The sequence below is a fragment of the Amblyomma americanum genome, chromosome 11, assembly GCF_052857255.1.
Source record: "Amblyomma americanum isolate KBUSLIRL-KWMA chromosome 11, ASM5285725v1, whole genome shotgun sequence".
NCBI lineage: Eukaryota > Metazoa > Arthropoda > Arachnida > Ixodida > Ixodidae > Amblyomma > Amblyomma americanum.
The window spans coordinates 16832589-16852418 of NC_135507.1; the positions used below are offsets into that span (position 1 = coordinate 16832589).

Here is a 19830-nt window from a genome sequence, read left to right on the forward strand (position 1 = left end):
GATTTTTCTTCCCTTACGGCGCGGTACGGGTGTCCAGCGAGAATTGTGAGACGGGCGTCATTTTCTTTCCTTAAAACCAATTTTCATTTCAATTTCCTTTCCTTACGGCCTGGTTCGGGTGTCCACCGAGATATGTAAGGCAACGTGGCTAAGCGGTTAGGCCGCTCGTCTACTGATCCGGAGTACCCGCGGGTTCTAACCCGACCGCGTTTTGATGGAGCAGAATTGCAAAAGGCGTCCGGGTGCTGTTCGATGTCAATCAACGTCAATCACCAGGTGGTCGAAATTACTCCGGAGACCTCCACTACGGCACCTTTCTTCCTTTCTTCTTTCCCTCCAACCTTCCTCCCTCCCCTCACGGCGGGGTTTAGATGTGCACCGAGATGTGAGCCAATTACTCCGTTTCTGAAAAAAAATTCAGTTGCCCCAACGTCGTGATTGAGGTGTCCACCGAAAAGTGCGGCAGTTACAGCGCCTTTAATTTCCTCGAAGACCAATCAATGTCTGTGCATCTAGTGTGAAGTGTCAGCGCGGAGCACAAGCGATACAGCTACCTCAAGAGTTGCATTGCGCAGCATGGCAGAAAAATTAAATGAAAATAGGTTTTTGAGGAAAGGAAATGGCGCAGTAACTGTCTCCCATATCTCGGTAGACACCCGAACCATGCCGTAAGGGAAGAGATAAAGGCGGGAGTGAAAAAAGAAAGGAAGAGGTTCCGTAGTGGAGGTCTCCGGAATAATTTCGACCACCTGGGTGTCTTTAACGTGCATTGCCATCGCACAGCAGACGGGCTCCTTTTGCGCTTCGCCTCATTCCCCCTGCATTCAATTCACCTCAAAATGGAGGCTGCGTCGTTCACTAAATGGTAACGCGATCGTGGACGAATGCGCGCGCGCGCACATCTGAAGACGGTGAAGTGGGGCATCCGCTGGGGTGGCTTAGCGGTTAGAACGCTTGGTTATTGGTGCGAAAGCGTTTCTAGCCGCACTCCCCGATCATCAGTGGTTTGTCTGTATGTGTGTGAAGCCTCTGAGTAACAAGTCTAACTGGCTCACAGGGTGGCTCAGTGGTTAGGGGAACTCGGCTATTGAGCCGGAGCTCCCAGGTTCTAAACCGGCCGCGGCGGCCGCGTTTCGATGGAGGTGACCTGCCGCGGTGGCTCAGTGGTTAGAGCGCTCGGCTACTGATCCGGAGAACACGGGTTCGAACCCGACCGCGGCGTCCGCGTTCCACTACGGCACCTCTTTCCTCCTTTCTTATCTAACCCCTCTTTATCCCTTCTCTTAAGACGCAGTTCAGCTGTCCACCGATATGTGAGACAGATAATAATAATAATAAGATACTGCGCCATTTCCTTTTCCCAGAAAACCCATTTATTTATCATTATATGAAAGCAAAAAGGCGACCGTGTGCTATGCGATGTCGTCATCATCATAATCAGCCTGACTACGCCCACTGCCGGGCAAAGGCCTCTCCCATGCCTCTCCAATTAATTAATCCGCCCTTCGCCAGCTGGGCCCACCCTATGCCCGCAAACTTCTTAGTCTCATACGCCCCCCTAACTTTCTGCCGCCCCCTGCTACGCTTGCCTTCTCTTGGAATCCACTCCGTTACGTTTAAGGACCAGTGGTTATCTTGCCTTCGCATTACATGTGTTGCCCAAGCCCATTTCTTCCTCTTGACTTCCACAAGGATGCCATTAACCCGCGTTTGTTCCTTCACCCACTCCGCCCACCTCCAGTCTCTCAACGTTACACCTATCATTTTTCTTCAAACAGCTCGCTGCTTTGTCCTTAACTCGAGCTGAACCCTTTTCGTTAGCCTCCACGTTTCTGCCCCGTAGGTGAGTACTGGTAACATACAGCTGATGTATACTTTTGTCTTGCGGGATATTAAATATGGTTTTGGAGGAAAGTAAGTGGCGCAGTATCTGTCTCACATGTCTTCTTCTTCTTCTGTTGTTGCCAGGAAAAATGAAAAGGAAAGTGCACAGGCCTGCCCACTGGCTCAAGCTAAGCCACAATCGCTACCACGTGCTGAAAGTAGGAGAATTTAAAGATAGGATAGAAAGATAGGAAAGAAAAGACACGCGCTATAATGCCCCAGGCCGATCCCGGAGGCAGTGCAATACCGGGCCAACCGGTGGCGGAAGTGAAGCAACCTTCAAGCACACCGCCACATTCCCAAAAATATGTTGGGTTCAAATGGGACCCGTATCAGATATTCTATAACCGAAAACGGCCCACGGGGCTTCTCACATGTCGCCAGACACCTGAACCATGCCGTAAGGGAGAGGATAAAGGAGGGACACAGTGAAGAAAGGAATAAAGAGGTGCTGTAGTGGAGGACTCCAGAATAATTTCGACCACCAGGGGGTCGTTACCCGTGCACTGACATCGCACAGCACACTGTATGGTGCTATCACCATAATATCTGATACATGATTTAATATCTGATGCGGATCCTTGGACCCAAGATATCAAACTTATTTTTGGAATATGGCGGAGTGCTTGGCTTGAAGCACTCTGGCACGGGTCAGCCCGGTATTGCACTGCCTCGGGATCGGCCCGGGGCATATTAGCGCGCGCCTTTTCTTTCTATCTTTGCTCTCCTATCCTTTAACTCTCCTACTTTAAGCACGCGGCAGCTTGCGTAGCTCGGCTTGAGCCAGTAGGCAGGCCCGTGCACTTCCCTTTTCTTCCTATCAGCGCACAGCAGTAGCAGCAGCAATCGCCTTTGCGTTTCGCCTCCATCAAAACGCGGCCGCCGCGGTCGGGTTCGAACCCGGGAACTCCAAATCAGTAGCCGAGCGCCCTAACCACTGAGCCATCGCGGCGGGTAAATGGCTCATTCACGGCCCCTGACCTCATTCACACCCCCTGGCGTGAATAAGGTGCCCAGCGAGAAATGAGAGAATTACTGCGTTGTTTCCGTTTCTCAAAGACAATTCTCAACGCGACTGGTTGAGGGTCCCCTTCAGTAGAGAACCCGGCGGCGCCGTCGAGAAAATACGGATTGGTAGAATAGGTAGTGACGTCACATGTGGAGCGGTGATTTAAAGTGATTAAAACATCACAATAATAATAATAATAATTGGTTTTTGGAGAAAGGAAATGGAGCAGTATCTTTCTCATATATCGTTTGACACCTGAACCGCGCCGTAAGGGAAGGCATAAAGGAGGGAGTGAAAGAACAAATGAAGAAAGAGGTGCCCGTAGTGGAGGGCTCCAGAATAGTTTCGGCCACCTGGAGATCTTTAACGTGCCCTGACATCGCACAGCACACGGGCGCATTTTGCGTTTTGCCTCCATAAAAACGTAGCCGCCGCGATCGGGTACAAACAGGAATATAAGGTCGCAACTTTACTCAAATGTCATTATGACATATAAGGAAGTAAAGTAAATCAAATGTAGTGAAAAAAAAACTAGGTGTATGACGCGACGGCATTATGAGCGAAGTACTTTCATCATCGGCGGCCGCGTTTCAATGGAGGCGAAACGGTTTGGTCCCACAGAGACCAGGCTATGAGGGGCGTCGTTGTGAAGTGCTCCGGAAATTTCGACTACCTGGTGTTCTTTAACGTGCACTGACATCGCACAGTACACGGGACTCTAGCATCTCGCCTCCATCGAAATGCGACCGCCGCGGCCGGGATCTAACCCGCATCTTTTGGGTAACGCAAACGCGCACGTGTGCTGTGCGGCGTCAGTGCATGCTGAAGATCCCCAGGTGGTCGCAATTATTCCGGAGCCGTCCACTACGGCTCCTCTTCCTCTCTTTCTTCTCACTCCCACCTTCCTCCCTTCCCCTGCATCGTGGTTTAGGAGTGCACCGAGATATGAGACAATTACTGCCGCCATTTTCTTTCCGCAAAAATCATTCAAATTGTCAAAGAGCGCTTGCAAATAGGCCGGGCTTACTCGAAGAACAGCGGTCTGACGACTGGCGTGCCCTTGACGTGCGCTTCGTAGAACAGCGTGTACAGGTATGGCAGCAGCCGGTAGCGTACGTGCAGGGCCTTCCTCATCACGTTTTGTGCCGCTTCGCTGAACGTGGCCGGGTCCTGGTCCTGGGCACAACGAAGAACATTGTCACATTGTCATTTGTCATTCTGTTACTGCCTTTCGGTGCCATCCTTTACCAGCCCTTACCTTTTTACACTCCCAGTTGCACTTTATCACCTCGTGTCTTTTCACCTCAGTTATCTTTCTGTCGCGTGCAAACATAGCAGCTGCTTCCCATGTATTCCCGCCCACTTTTCGTATATATATTGTGTCACTCTGCAATAAAGAACTAGTTGAAAAAACAGTGCTGTGTCGTTATATCTGCCTCTGTCCGTCTCTAAAGGTGCACTGTTTTTTTCCAAAAAAATCAGAACGTGGGTCGGACTCACAACGTGCAATATACAAAGCTCAATCGCGGAAGTTGATTTTAGAAAAAGTCAACTTCTGTGTACGGATTGTGAAAAGAGGTAGCAAAAAGGAATCAAAAGGAGAGATCAACTTGGAAGGAAAAGTGCCGGGAATGACTGCCTCCTATCATTCTAAACGGAAAGGAGTAAAAATAGAGTTAGCTGTCGTTTAGCGCGCTCCCTTCTAAGGGGTAGGGTATGCTCCCAAGCCGTGGGGCCGATCCGCATCATTAAAAATACGTAATACTTTGGAATGGCAGTGGAAACGAATTCCCTGTTTTAAATATGCGAAGTTATAGCAGTTGTGAAGATTTTAATAAAGGTTTCCATCATCTCTGTTTGCAAACCTCAGGCCCTCGGGTTTATGGGGGTTTAACTTCCCAAAGCGACTCAGGATATGAGGGACGCCGTAGTGAAGGGCTCCGGAAATTTCCATCAACTGGACTTCTTTCACGTGCACTGACATCGCACAGTACTCAGGACCTCAGGTGCCCCATTTAAAAGATTTTTCCCATTGCTAACTGCATCAAACTACTAGGCTTTGCTGTGGGAATATACCTCAGTTGCCAAGAGTAAGCATTCTGCATATTTAGTGATCGAAATCTACTCTGGAACTTGGGCAGCATGCCCTACAGCATACTCTCTTTTTATTCCCATATAGGCTTATTCGTGTTTAGACTGTAGACTCTATAACCATCTTGCTTCTTCGCAGATTCGTAGAGGTGCTCTGGATCGCCGAATGGAATATGCCATTAGAGTAACTCAATCGCACGTCCTTCAGTTTGAAAAAAATTGAAACTTGGTTGTTGGGGAAAGGAAAGTGGCGCAGTATCTGTCTCACATCTCGGCGGACACCTGAACCGCGCCCGAAGGGATGGTATAAAGGAGAGACTAAGAGAAGAAAGGAAGAGGTGCCGTAGAGTGGAAGGCTCCGGAATAATTTCGACTACCTGGGATTTTTAACGTGCACTGACATCGCACAGCACACGGGCGTCTTTTGCGTTTCGCCTTGCAACACAAGTAAATATTATTAATAGAAAATGGCCTATACAGCGAGACTCGTGCAAGGATTACTTACATCATTCATCAGCCAGCCTGTACTATAATCATTCGTTCCGGTGAAATGCGCTTAATGCCGAAATAAGCGGAGCTGTCCTGGACATTGGCAACCTTGGACATAAAGACCTTCACCCTAACGGCCGTTCACCTAAAGGCCTTTATCACTGTCATTTTCATTAATGACCCCCCCCCCCCAAAGAAGCATAGCCATCGCCAAAAATTCAGTCTCGTTTATTTCCTGCCATTTTCCGCGTCACTTGACCAACTTCAAAAGCTTCATTCACCACATACCGGCATTTTTTAGGTTAGGAGGCCAATTGTACTTTCACACTAAAAATTCGAGCGGAAATTTTGCATGCTCAGTGCCGTGCTGCACGTATATCGGCAGCCGCGCAATCTAAAAGCCTTTGTCCAAATTTTCTGGGTTTGATACACAAGGTCATGTTGATGATGCTGCCCACATAAGTAAAAACTATTTGCGGAGGCTGGTGTACAGGGCCAAACTCTAAAGTAGTTCTCATCACCGAGCAGCGTGAAACGCTGATAATCGGCGACGCTTACAGCTGCCCTGATGTCGTTGTGGGACCTGCTGAACGGGTAGAAGGCTCCCAGCTGCATCCATCGAACGCAGAGTTCCTCGGTAACGTTGCCGTAGAAGCCGCAGATGTCAGCCCCCACCTGGAACGCGGTGGAAGGAGATTTCGTGCTTCTTGTGCAGGCCTGCTCCTACGCACCTCCACCCAAGAGGCTACGTCGCTGTGCGGATGCGCGCTCTCTGTAGACGCGCGTCGACGCCATTAGTGTATCGCCTCGGGCTGGTTGCACTTACGTACGGGATGCCGAACATGTTGAACTCCAGCATGCCTGCGAAGAACCGTTGGGAAAGAGGGAATGCTGGGAGGAAAAATCCTTAGCCCTCGACAATAGCAATTATAAGATAACTGTTTCTTCTAAAAAATAAACGGAAACAAGGGCCATATTTTTTCTTTAAGCTGCTGAATTTAGATAACTTTAGTCCCCCGTAGAGTGGCGGATCGGGCTAGTTGGGGCACGTTTATCATTTTTTGCAAGCGCTAAAAGAACAGGCCTTCAGGGTAAATACCTTATGGTAAAGGCCTCCAGGGTGAAGTTCTTCAGGGCAAAATCCTTCCTAGTAAAAGCTTGCAGTTTCAAGGCCTTTAGGTCAAAGACGTTTAAGGTAAATGTCTTTGTTGTAAAACCCGTTAGGTTCAATTATTTTAGGTCAAAGGATTTTGTGGTTAAGGCCATTAGTACAGAGGCCTTTTGGTCGAAGGATGCTTTCGCATTCAAAGCACGTAAGGGTCTTAAGTGCCGCTTCAACTTTTATATGTTCGGTACACCCCACTGATTTTTTATGGGTCTCGGAACTAGCCATTGTGAGCGGAGGAAAGACTTAAATAATTTCCAGTGCGTAGGTAAACCTTTTCGTGTGATATCTCAGCGATATCTATCGAATAGCTGCAGGTTAAAATGTCTTCTGTGGCCCAAGGGGCCAGTTGCCATGGTCCAGGACAGCTTTGCTTATTTCGGCATCAAGCGCATTTCATTGGAACAAATGACTATGGAATAAGCTGGTGTATGAATGCATGATGTGAGTAATTCTTGCACGAATCTCGCTCTATACGCAATTTTCCATTAATAATATTCACTCGTGTTGTAAGGCGAAGCGCAAAAGGCGCCCGTGTGCTGTGCGATGTCAGGGTACGTTAAAGATGCCCAGATGGTCGAAATTATTCCGGAGCCCTCCACTACGGCACCTCTGCCTTCCTTTGTTCTCTTAATCCCTCCTTCATACCTTCCCTTATGGCTACACTTTCACTTTAAAATCATTGCTCTACCTCGTCATACGCAACACCATAGAGTCAATGTGGAACACGACACCCTCTTTAAAGTGCAGTAATTCGAAAGAAGATTGTGAGCGAGCTCGATCCAGTTCGAGAAACTAACATCTGCTGGTGTCAGTGCAGTGCAGACTAGTGCAGCAGTCAGTGATAGACTGTGCCGAGTTTCCTTTTCCGAAGGCTTTCCAAGGGAAATGAGGTCCTTACAGCGATTTAATTAAATGATGTTGCGAATTCTCTTTCACGTATATTAACTTTGCACACCGTAGTTTACAACTGCGTTTTGTAAGCATCGCGCAGCTGAAACGTTCGCTTCTTGCATTTCCACAAGTACGTCCGTCATGCAGCACAAGCTCCTACTGCTTTGCTGCCTTCTGTTACCCTGTACTCCGTGGGGCTTTAGCCTCATGGAAAGGAACGCGTCACTCAGTTCTCATGATACGCAGATGTTAGGTACAGAGAGTTGGGAAATCTGCTGCTGCACACCAAACCTTGCCCCTTCTTTTTCAAGGCCGGGAAGCTCTTGTGGAAAAATAACACTGAAGTCACGAAATGGCTGACAATTAGAGAGCAATAAATTTCGCTCAGCGTGCGCAAGGTGTACATCAAATGATATGACGCCACTTGAATTGTACAGGTAGTGAAGCGTTGTGCAGTTTTTCGCAGCGTTTTGCACAGGCGTTTCGCATGCGCTGAACAGTACGGTCCACAGCTAAAGGGAACCCGCAATCGCCCACCCTTTGTGAAGTGCTGCCGCCCAGAGCCGGCGAGAAAGGGAGGCACCAGGCGCACGCGTGGAAAGAGCAGCCTGGCGTGCTTACCGAGCATGCGCATTGCGGTGTCCGGCAGCGTTTCGCAAAGCGCGGCGGCCACGCGATCGCATGTTCCCTTTAACAGCGGACCGTACTGTACATGCCTGGTAACCATGAGCGATAGTTCACGTGGCAACGCTTCCGGGCCCGTATCTCAATTCTGCGTCCCTTCTGGTAATATCGTTTCCGGATATATTAATAAAAAATGATCTATAAAACTTCTTGCTATTCGCTTCTTGTGCCATGTATGCGTTGGCAGACTTTGCAGGCGAAGTTCTCAGTGGTTCACCACGCCGTGAAGCGAGTCCATGCGTACGGACGCCTGAAAGCTCGCGAACTCAAAGCAGGGCCATCGCACAGATGCTTTCGACAGCCGCAATTCACGCCGCAAAAGCCTCCTTCGCCATTTCACACACGTCGGTGTAGTGACGCCCAACATCTGGCTATCGATACAATAAGTAGGTTCATGCTGCCAGACACTGCTCACGTTGATGATGCTAGAAGCTCGCACAACTAAGGCTGAGATTTAGGACAGCACATGCACGTTGGCTTATGACACCTAAACACAAGCATTCTGCGGGCTGTTACGCCGTGTTTCCCGTAACCATGGTAGATAGAGGCTGGTCAGATGGTTCTTCATAATCACAAAGTGAATAAGGCATGGAAAAACTCATGGTACTTGCTAACGTTTTGACAAGAGGACTTGTCTTCGTCTGGAAAAAGAGTTCATCATTGGCGAGGTTTAAATAGGGTCATCCCTCCGGGGAGGAAGACAAGTCCACTAGTCGAAACATTGGCAAGCACCCTGAGGTTCTCCCTCCCTTGTTCACTTTGTGATGACCACTTTTAGTTCAATGTACGCAGACTCAACCATAAAATCAGTCATAGTGGCGCCATCTAGTTTTTATAAAGTGAACTATTTTAACAAATCGATTTTTTTTTTGTTGGGTCTTGAGCTCCCGAATCGTCAAACGCCATAAACATAGAGCAAACTTATCCTGCATCCATTTTGTTAAAAGCAAGATAACACAAATCGAGGGGCCTGTGCATCATTTATAGCCAGTTGACGAGCCAAGAAACCCAGTAACAACGACAAAGCGCTTCAGAGCGCATTGTCATGTTGGCTATTTACTTCATTGGTATCTGTAAGCATGGCATTCATTACAGCAGCGTACGCTATCTATGTGACGTCACTGCCCGGTTTCTTTGACACTTTCCGCTGCATCCGAGCCTCCGCATCCGTTTCCGGCATTCCAGCCAATCAGGTCTCGCCGAAAGAGGTGTTTTAGAAGGGACGCAAGTTGGTATATAGGAAACGTTTTCATGTGGGACGTTAACATACCGACGATGGAGCGATGGAGTTGCCTCCAGGTGCTCTGGTTGTCACCCAGCCAGTGTCCGCCGTACCGTCCGCTGGAGGGGTACGTTGACCTGCTAATAATCAGCTGCCGCTCAGCAAGGATCTCCTGGAGGGCCCTGGGCACGCAAACGACCACAGGGCATTGTTATTTCAGCTGTGCCAGGTAAAACCTTCTCATCCGCGTGTTCAAGTAAACATAGAAGTTAACTCCAAATTCGAACCTTATACATCACATACAGTCATGTATAAAACTTTGTGCTATGCTAATGAGCGGAAAATAATTCATTTTTGTGCGGTCAGGCAAGCACACCAACGAAATGTATAGAAACTTTAGGAGACATCCGGGCTCTATCCAAAAGAATGAATACCAGCTGAATGGCTAGCCAGGCAATCCAGAAGTAATCTTTTTCCTGCGGATTCGCAACTCGCAAGCTTATGTTCGTGATTGTACACTCCTGGTCAAAAGTTCCCAGGGCATGTGGTTAGATACTGGACCGCCTATCTGATATCTATTGCCGAAGAAGAAGACTCCCCTCGCCCTCGGTAGATTAAGACATCTGGGGATACTGTATGAGTCACAATGAAAGGCCCACAAGGAAGTCATCTACTAGGGCATTTCGAAAAGGTATAGTAAGTGCGCCATGTAGCAGGCTGGGGCTGGCAGAAAAAATGAAACAGCTAGAGGTAGTTAGAAGAGGAATTCTCACAGTGAACTTAACCACGTTCAAAAGGGATAGTTGGAGGTCACCGTAGTCGGATACAACTCAAGAACGAAACGACTTTTTTCGCGTCAAAGTACCCTTCCAGCCAATGGCATCGGCAGATTCTCATAACGCTGCTAGCGTGACAATGCATGGAGTGGCCCTAATGTGGAGGGAGGGGACTACCCCCTGCTGTGGAGGAAGGGGACTAGCTCCTTTCGCCTGCCACTCCCTGCATTATCACCCTAGCAGGGTCATGATAATCGGCCGACGCCTTTGGCTGGAGGGGGTCCTTTGACAAGGGAAAAGCCGCTTCGCTTCGTTCTTGAGTTGTATCCGGCAATACGAGAGGAATTATTCTCACAGAGGACCAAATCATACTGATAAGTATGATGATACTGATGATAGTTAATGGGAAGGATGGGCACGTGTCGTGGTAGCGTCATAGTTACCCGTGCGTGACTCGCATCTGGCTCCAGCCGTACAGGTTGTGCACGTCGTAGTGCCAGTATCGCTCCGTGTCCCCAAAGCGGCCCGACATGCACAAAGTGCGGTCGCTGAGCCGGGCCTCAGGGCCATACTGGGTCGCTGCTCCTGCAGTAAGTGAAAAGAGAATAAACACCTTTATTTATACCTCGGATGGTGTAGATTGTGGCTACAGCTGTTGGCCTCCCAAAGCTTAGCAGCGACAAGAGTATCGGATACGTTTAATGGAGCCTGCAGCTTCGTCGTCGTCATTGTGGTAATATTACTGTTGGTCGTCGTAACAGAACACGCAATAACGTCACTCCTCCTGGAATACGAAACAGCTCTCTGACCAATGAAAAGGCATTGCTGCATTCACCTCCTCGCCAGTTAAAATGTGCTTTTTGTGGTGCTGTAATACAAGCCTCTGGCCCGTGGGGATTGGAGGCTCTGCCGCCTGCAGTCAGGTTGATGGCCCAGTGGGTGCAGTCATGGGGACTTGGGAGTGACCCTAACCACAGAAAGGCAAGAAACATAGAGTGGGCAAGGAAAGAGAAAGGGTAGAGGCACTGTCGTCACTTCGTTATAGAGGGTTGCTAGAAGTCTGGGAGTGTCTTCTGAATGACCAGCTGTTGCGAGCTATACCTAGTGAGTGCCAAGGGTGGCCGCGGGCAGGGCAGAAAGTAGGGCCACTTGATGGTTATCCATGTTGAAACCACACCAATAACTTACGAGAGACGGGAAAAGGCATGTGCGTAATCTCAACTCCTTTTGTCCCGAAAACATATTTTAAACAAGCCTCAGTCTTTACAGGCGTCAATCACGACTTTGTACTTAGATGCTCTTTTTTTTTAACGTAGCTCTTATACTACCATTCCTGGGTCGAGCGTTGCTGGTGGCGATGAGGGTGCAAACGGCAGAGCGGTCGAGAAAGAAAGCGGAGGAGGAGGGTACTACGAGAGCTAAGAAAGCGCAAGGTGAAAAGCGGAGGTGGAGAGTACGGCGGGAGCGAATAGAGTAGGCGGAGGAAAGCAGAGGCGAAGAGCAAAGAGCATTTTAAAAATACATTAAGGGAAACGTGGAGCTGCAGTTCTTCATACACCAATGAAAGGAGTATTGCCACGTTGCCAGAAAAAGGAGGTTGCGTATTAGGCTTGGCTCTTGTTGAGCGTGAAACGTGGATTCAGCCATAACAGTAAAACTTTTCTCAAGGCAAATCTAGAAGAAATGCTGTCAAAGTTTGTATGCCAGCCTAACAAGACGCATTAGGCTGGCGTCACAGTTAAAACATGCGCGCAGAGCACAGCATCACGGCGCAGCTGCTATTCAAGAGGAAGAATCTACGTTTTTGCACCGGTCGTTGCCAAGTGAAATACGAAGTTTGCCGCGTTCTTTTCTTCACCTAAGGCAGACGTTATTCACGGCCAGGTGGCACTCTTCAGTCCAGTGTTAACCGCGACAGAAAACAAGGCGTGCATGCAGAGACTTGCGTTTCATTGGCAGCGAACTCGCTGTTAGAGTTGTTTCGGCAGGGCTTGCTTACTAGTTGGGTACGGCGGATCATCATATATGGTCGCATGGCAGACCAGCTTCCAGTCCTTGAAGCACTTCTTCCGTACGTCAGGAGTCAGGGCTCCCCGGTTCTTGCTGAACTCTGCTGGCTCGTTCATGTCCTGCGACGAACGATGCACAAGGAAAATCAGCTGGGTGTGCTCCTGTCACACATGTGAGCATTTCTGTAGCGTACCCAAGAGTGCACGCGGTGAGAAAAATTCACAAGGAGAGCTAATTACATTACGCGTTAACAATGCATTGGAGCATTAGAAGCTGTTGATGCCTTTGCATCGACATTCTCTCGTGGTTGTGTTTGCGGACCCCTACGCGCTGTCTGCCCGCAAAGAGACATCTCTCCGGATCCCCTAGCTAGTGGTCATGTTTCCCCGAAGGTACATAGCGGAATGACGGAAACCACAGCGCGAAAAGAACTAAGAAGGAACACACAAGACAGGACGGGCGCTGATCCTGTGCGTTTCCGTCATTAGCTATGCACCAACTAGACCAGGCAAAAGTTATCATTCGATGTATAGAGGTGCCGACACGGACGCCATGTAGATACATCAGAACCTGTTGCTGTAACTTCCACTCAGGTGATGTCACTTCCGGACATGGGAATTCTGTGACCGACGACGCATTTTTTTCCTGACGAGGCTTCAGTGCTATTGTATTAAAATGTATCATGGTGATAGTGTTCATGATTTGATGGCATGGTATAGTATGTTGGGTTTAGCGTTGACAAGTTGCAAGAGGGCTATGGGGACGCCCCAGTGTATGGCTTCTGATGTATTTCAACACATGTGGTTTTAATGTGCTAGCACTAGATGGGTCGCTAGCGAAAAAGCCGTGATTCGTCATGTTGAAGCCTCGGGGTATCTCAAGTAAGCTCGGAGGATCGTCGCATCAGCTGCAGCCAATGGAAGGAAGGCCTCGTGCCAGCTGCAGCCAAGTGGAGAAGCGAAGGATCAAGTCGCCGGAGGAACGTGCACTGCATCAAACGGTAAATTATGCATGAATTCAGTCCTTCGATTGATTCCGAAGCCGAATTGACGTGCCGGGCAAGCTGAACAGCAACACAAAGGAAGAGAACGCCAGCGTGAGTCAACCGATCCAGTGGATATATCGAGGCAGCAATCTGAAGCAGAGCGACGAACGCAGTATAACCTTGCTTAGCGGGATGCAAAAACAGATGAAAAGCGAGAAACGCGAATAACAGCGCTGAAGAAGAGGCGAATGATGAAGTCTCCGCAGGAACGTGCAGTCGATAGGCGGGTATACAAATGCTTTCAAAGATCGCGTAAGAGAGAAAACGGCGACTCGAATCGCATCGGGTAGATCAGGCCGCCTACCGCAACAGGAAAGACGAGGAACGATTGCGAGAACGTTTAAGTCCAACTCGAATTTTCAAGCTTATAAAAATATAAACAAAGGTAAACAAATGCAAGCTTGCTAGCGCGTCCAAGTCGCACTTAGCTTAACTAAGTAAATCAGCGGCAATTTTTTCAAGCTTGCGCTCACATCAAATAGGACATGGCTGTTTTATGTTACTGGTTTAGTGGTTGATTTGTCTCTGCATGCCCACTTTTGCTTCGTATGTCTTGTAATTTCTGTGTGATGTATGAAGTATGCAAGACGCGAACGGGCTGCAAAATAAATTTTGTTAGAAAATGTAGGCTTTTCTGTATTCGTCACCAAGGACAGGGGGGATGCGTGAAAAATTTTTTCGGCAACAAAAATTAGGCGACCGCCTATTTCAAAGGTCGCCTTAAAATCCACTACCCTCGATATTCTACGTGATCCCGGTCTTTTTTTTTTATTGAGCGCTACAGAAACAATCGCCAGTGAGCGATGCAAAGTGTGCGAGACGAGGTTTTATTCGACTATTTTTTTAGTGTTTTCTCCACTGTGCTGTTCATTTATTTTTTCTGACTGTTCACCTTACACAAGCGTCAGCGCATTAAATTCTCGAAGCGAACTGCCTATTTATTCCCGGGAGCACCTAGATGGCAGCATCATTCAATCCCTGCCTACCATATTTTCGCGTCCAGATCGTCCTTTAAAAATGGCACGCCTCACATGGCACTCATCGCTTCTTGCACACCATCCATAGCAGGCAACTTGATAAAGGTTTTGAGAAAAGGTACACACCCTGCATGTAGTTGTGAGGGAGAGAGGAAAGGATGGGAGGAAATAGGTCACTCACCAGCCATATTCCGTCGAAGGGCAGCTTCTTCCTCAGTTCCGCCAGCTCCTTCGTCCACCAGAGGGCGGTAGATTTCTTGAAAAAGTCCACGAACGCCACGGGGCTGCAGGGCCATAGCTGCGGAGCAGAAAAGAATGTCGGAGAGATTTCTCTTCAAACACAATTCAGCATTCCATTTTTTTTTCTTTCTGCAAAATGGTGGAGTGCTTGTGGGCTCCAATGGACATTAATGCTAGAGAAAGTAATGACTGGAGTGTTAGAGCGGGCACAGTACAGTAGAAGACAAGTATGGCACAGTGAAGTTGAACTGTATGGCGGCAAAAAAAAATTGTTCCCTGCAGGCCAGAGGCCGAGCGCAAACCCGAACGAGTGATACATCAGAACCACGTATACTGTAATTGCCGGTATACAGTCCACACCCGTTATATAGCCCGCGGGAGCCAGATGTGCAATCTGCGCACAAAAAATTGTATCGTCACGCGTTGATTATTACAATTCGCGCTGTAGAAACAAGGATACTTCGCAGTTTGTACGTCGAAATAAGAATCGTGATTGTCTTCGGCAACTTTCTTGTTACTCTATTCATCGGGCACAGACGTCCGCTAGCCGGCTTTAGCGAAGCATGCATGGACTATAATCTGATGCAAATTATAAATCACTCCCTTAGTATAAATCTACTCCACCTTCGTGGATTCCCCTAAAGCACGGGATAAGCGCCGTTTCTGCTCGCAGTTATTGATCAATACGCTATCGCCCTACTATTTCCTGTTTAGCGCAATTGGTAGAGCGCTTGCCCCTGACAGGTGGTGGTCCCGGGTATAAACCGTGAACAAGGACGAAATTCTCTTCAACTACGAAGTTATGGAAAAGTTGTATAGCTTTTGTTTGTAGCCGCATGGCTACGGTTTTAGTAAATGCTAATTAGTAAATCTGCTTCATTTTGGAGGACTCCCCTAAAACACTGGACTGCGACTGGTTTCCCACAATCGGCGTTGAGGAGTCAAGGATGACCAACGGCAGTCAGAGACGATGCACTCACGATTCCGAACATGATGTTGTGCGTCTTGAACGGAACGGGCGGCACGCTCTGCGACTCGAGCGGTGTCCTGGTCGGATACGCGACGAACACCTTCTGTTGGCGGCCCCGCAAGAACGGTGTGTAGTTGGCAACCGTGCTTGGCAGCGCCGGCGACTGCGTTGCAGTCAGGCACACCCCAGCAGACGACCTTTCGCACTGTTAGCATGAACATGCTGTCACGAGCAAAGGGTTCTCGTTCGTAAAAACGAGGCGAGACGAGGACAACACAGAGTAGCAGACGACGAACACAAGTCGTTCGTGTTAGTCGTCTGCTACTCTGTGCTGTCCTCGTTACGCGCTGTTCTAACCAACGCTTCAATAGCCGAAGTATCACCTGTGACGCGAGGCATAAAAATATGAATTGTTAACGCGGTATCATTCGAAGCCTCATCGAAAAAAAATATGTCGTTGGTCACAAAATTCGCCGAATAGCGGAAGGAAAGTGACGTCACCAGACCGAATAATTCCGATTGGCGGGAGGGAATTAGCGCATTCATACCAGGTTGGCGACGAATCGCAGGCCGTTCTTCTCCCGCTGCTCGTTGATGAATTCGGCCAGACCGGCGTAGCGAACCGGGTCAACGGTGAGTGTCGTCCCGTTCTCCATGTAGTCGATGTCCAAGTGCTGCACATCCTGCGCCCACCAACACGTGGCGCGGGCAGCCACCACACGACACAATGCTTGGTACTTTTACCAAGACTGCCTCTACTGACACCTGCTCCCTGTTGAAAGACGCAACTAGCCACGAAAAGAGCACCACCTCCTGATAAATCTTTTGCATAGTTTTCCTCCAAGTTTCGAAGTGTTTCGAAGGAAGACAGAGTCATAATAACAGCAATGTCTGAAGCATACAGGGACGTCAGAGGACGTCAAAGGGGCGCATAAAAGGGCTATTCCTTAGCGTTGTTTGTTTGCTTTGATACCCCGTCATTCGAGTTAAGTTTGAAGTGTCGGCTCTGTGCTATACGACCGCGTCCGGTCTTACTTGCTGGCATGCCTTGCAGTCAACATCAAGAATCCTCAGAGGCAGCTGTACCTGGATAAGTAGTAGGTGGTGTGTGTTTCACGTGTCGTTCGTGTACTTACCACCGGGAAGCCAGCCTTGTGGTTTCGCTCCAGCACCTTCTTCAGTTTCTCCAGCGACTCGTGGCCGTAGCGAGACAGCTGGAATCCCAGCGCCCAGTACGGAGGCATGAAGGGCTTGCCGATCACCTGCGGGCAAAGAAGTTCTGATGATGTAGTGCTCCTCTTTCAAAGCTCGTCCCAAGAGTTTTCCCGTGACGAACAGTTCCTTGGAAGGAAAAATAAGCTTCGACAGCATCCCATTCAGCATATAGGTCAGGTGACCGCGACATCGGCCTCTAGATATTTTTGCAAGGTTCCACGTCTTTGTTTTTGCAGTCACCAGGATCTTAATGAAGTCTTCTGGCAATCTGGCTAATATTTTGTTAGAATAATGCCTCACGCGAGCCTTCATCATAAGCGTCGATTGTAACACTAAAAGAGCGCTTAGCTCCTTCGCTCTTACGCGAAGACAGTGGAGGCATAGTTAACGCGGATGCACGCAGCTGGTGCCATCTGGCGCCCTCCGGGTGATCAGCAATTAGCGGCCGCAGATCACGCTATGCTAGAGCTCGTTCTGCTAAACCTCTCTCCTTTTAGCATAGCGCGTTCCGCGTGCCGCTACCATGATCCGCTTCTCTGGGACTCAGCTGCGCGTACGCAGTGGCAGGTGTGTGCACCTCGGGGCCATTTGCGCATGCGCAGACAGCTCCCGCAGTAACGATCACGGTAACAGATCCCGGATGAAGCTATGTTAAGACATCCTAGTATCTCAGGTGTCTTTGCAATGGCTCGAATAAAGAAAGAAACGGAGCACTAGAAGGATGAGGCTGTACACAGCCATGCCGTACAACATGCATAAAATAGGCAAAACCCAAGGCGGTGGAAAACCCGGGTGGGCCAATCGTTACGTACACTCGCGTAGAGTTCGATGACCTGTGCGGGGTTGTCTCCCACGAAGAGGAAGAAATCGAGCACGCCGCCGATGGCGGCCAGACGCAGGGCCGGTGCCTTGAGCAGTGTGTACTCTGCACATGCGCGGGAGCGACGCCAAGCGTCAGTTCTTCTTAGCATCTGAAGCGGAACACGATATATTAGCCTATGCATAGTGAAGCGGCACTGCGTATTTGATACGGCCTATATTCGAAGGCATGTCCGTATACTGTACAGCGTTTCAGATACTAGCGCTTTTGGTTGAACAACAGGGATGAGCACACGCCACAACACGAGCCTCCTGCCCCGATTTTCAAACTTCCGAAACGCCATGCTTTGCAGGTATGTACAAGGAATGGCAGTGCAGCCAAGCCTATATATTTAGAATCGTGTAATTTTTCCCCCGATTAATGTAGACGACACAATAACAGCAGCAATTGGTTCCTGGGCACTTATGTCTCACGGCTAGACAGCTTCGCCTTGCGCAGCGTTAGGGCTTCAAATACTTGGTAACGTTCGCTTTCAAAATTATCCAGGTGGTGTTCAAGGTGACCACAAAATTTTGGTGAAACGAAGAAAATCTAGGGCTGCTATAGAAAACTAGGCGGCCGCTTTCTTTCGGTTTGGCTCAATTTTTATGGAATCTTCCACTGGCTGCTTTCGAGCGCTGTAGAGCTCTCGGAAAAGAGCCGTCACATTCGCTTGGTCGATACCGAGCGTTCTAACCATATTCGGCCGCTTATTTTGGAGCGTCCGCCTTTAGTTGCTCTAGGCCCCCAGGGCCGACCGCTCCCGCACGCTTTGTAAAAGAAGACGGAGCGACAGGACGTTTTAGGTAACGTTGATACTTTCTATCAATCTCAACGTGCCTCTTGAAAGCCAGCGGTGCACCATGGCGCGATTGCCAGATTGCAGGCGGCAAAACGGTAAAGTGGCGGCGTGACAGTGCGCGAAAAAGTAGTGGGGTGACAGTGCGCGAAAAATAGATGGCGTGACAGCACGCGAAATAGTGGTGACGCGACAGTGCACGAAAAAGTGTTGGCGGGACAGTGAGCGAAAAGATGGTGGCGTGACAGTGCGCGAAGAAGTGGTAGCGTCACAGTGCGTGAAAAAAGTGGTGGCGTGACAGTGATCGAAAAGGTGGTGGCGTGACAGTGCGTGAAAAAAGTGGTGGCGTGACAGTGCGCGAAAAATGGTGGCGTGGCAGTGCGCAAAAAAATGATGGCCTGACAGTGCGCGAAAAACCGATGGCGTAAAAGTGCGCACGACAAAGTGGTGGCATGACAGTGCTCGACAAAATTGTGGCGTGACAGTGCGCGAAAACGTGATAGCGTGAGAATGCGGGAAAAGTGGTGGCGTGACAGTTCGCGAAACAGTGGTGACATGACAACGCGCGAAAAAAGTGATGGCATGACAGTGCGCGAAAAAGTGGTGTCATAAGAGTACGCGAAAAAAAGTGGCGGCGTGAGAGTGCGTGGCAAAATGGTGACGTGACAGTGCGCTGCCAAGTGGCGGCGTGACAGCGATTCGATGTTCCTGCGCTCAAGTTCCACACTGGTTACAGTTTAACGAAGTGCATCAATGTCTGTTCAAGCGCCTGAAACGTTTAGTCGTGGTGCATAGCAGCACCGATCAACGCAATAGCATCAATAACTTCGTTTGCAAGCATGGAAAAGGCTTAGGCGGTGCCTCCTGAGAATCCCGCTCACTACCCTAGACGCGCTCTAGGTTCGAGGATCAAAGCTACCAGTTGAAGACACCATTATCATCTGTCTTGTCGAATAGCTGATACCAGCGGTATAGAGCCGGGGGTGGTGCTTTATCGGAGCCCAGGAGAAATTTAGGCCCACTGGCGCTGGCAGAAAGTCACCCGCGATAAGCAGCAATGAAGGAGAAACTGAGCTAGCACCAGTGTCAGTGCATTACATTCGTGATCAGCGTCAACGGAACTATTTACATATCCGAGTATGCGCTCTTTGTACATTTGTTCAGAATTAACGGGTGAAAATATGCCCAGGAACATCTACATATGTCTCCATAACACGCTTTTACACTTGCTTTTGCCCAGAGGAACCTCCGAATGAACACGGTTGCGTACCATGTTCAGAAACCATAGTGAAAAAAGAAAGTGATGGAACCGAAAAAGAACATTTTTGAACAGTTGTTTTTTTTGTTCTTTGTTCTGCCTTGTTTAAGTTTCAGGGATCTTTTTTCTCTCAGTCCCTCTTTTATCTCTTCCCTCACGGCGCGGTTCAGGTGTACGCCGAGATGCGAGACAGATACTGCGCCATTTCCTTTCCCCAGCGACCAATTAAAATGGACATTGCGA

At 49.0% G+C, this 19830-nt stretch overlaps 1 protein-coding gene across 6 annotated transcripts in view; it reads right to left on the reverse strand.

Annotated features, from left to right (window-relative positions):
• The window catches only part of LOC144110120 (putative maltase-glucoamylase 2), a 39118-nt gene that overhangs the window by 11458 nt on the left and 7830 nt on the right, over window positions 1-19830 (reverse strand). For 3 of the 6 annotated variants that reach the window (XM_077642943.1, XM_077642942.1, XM_077642944.1), the window contains exons 7-17: window positions 17484-17596; window positions 16593-16718; window positions 16005-16139; window positions 15467-15619; window positions 14428-14544; window positions 12214-12343; window positions 10658-10799; window positions 9487-9620; window positions 6300-6334; window positions 6032-6148; window positions 3921-4069 (exon numbers count right to left, since the gene is read on the reverse strand). In XM_077642943.1, the coding sequence (XP_077499069.1) occupies window positions 3921-4069; window positions 6032-6148; window positions 6300-6334; window positions 9487-9620; window positions 10658-10799; window positions 12214-12343; window positions 14428-14544; window positions 15467-15619; window positions 16005-16139; window positions 16593-16718; window positions 17484-17596 (1351 nt within the window). The remainder of the gene's footprint in view (window positions 1-3920; window positions 4070-6031; window positions 6149-6299; window positions 6335-9486; window positions 9621-10657; window positions 10800-12213; window positions 12344-14427; window positions 14545-15466; window positions 15620-16004; window positions 16140-16592; window positions 16719-17483; window positions 17597-19830) is intronic. The other 3 variants (XR_013309706.1, XR_013309705.1, XR_013309707.1) reach the window with 2 other exon arrangements.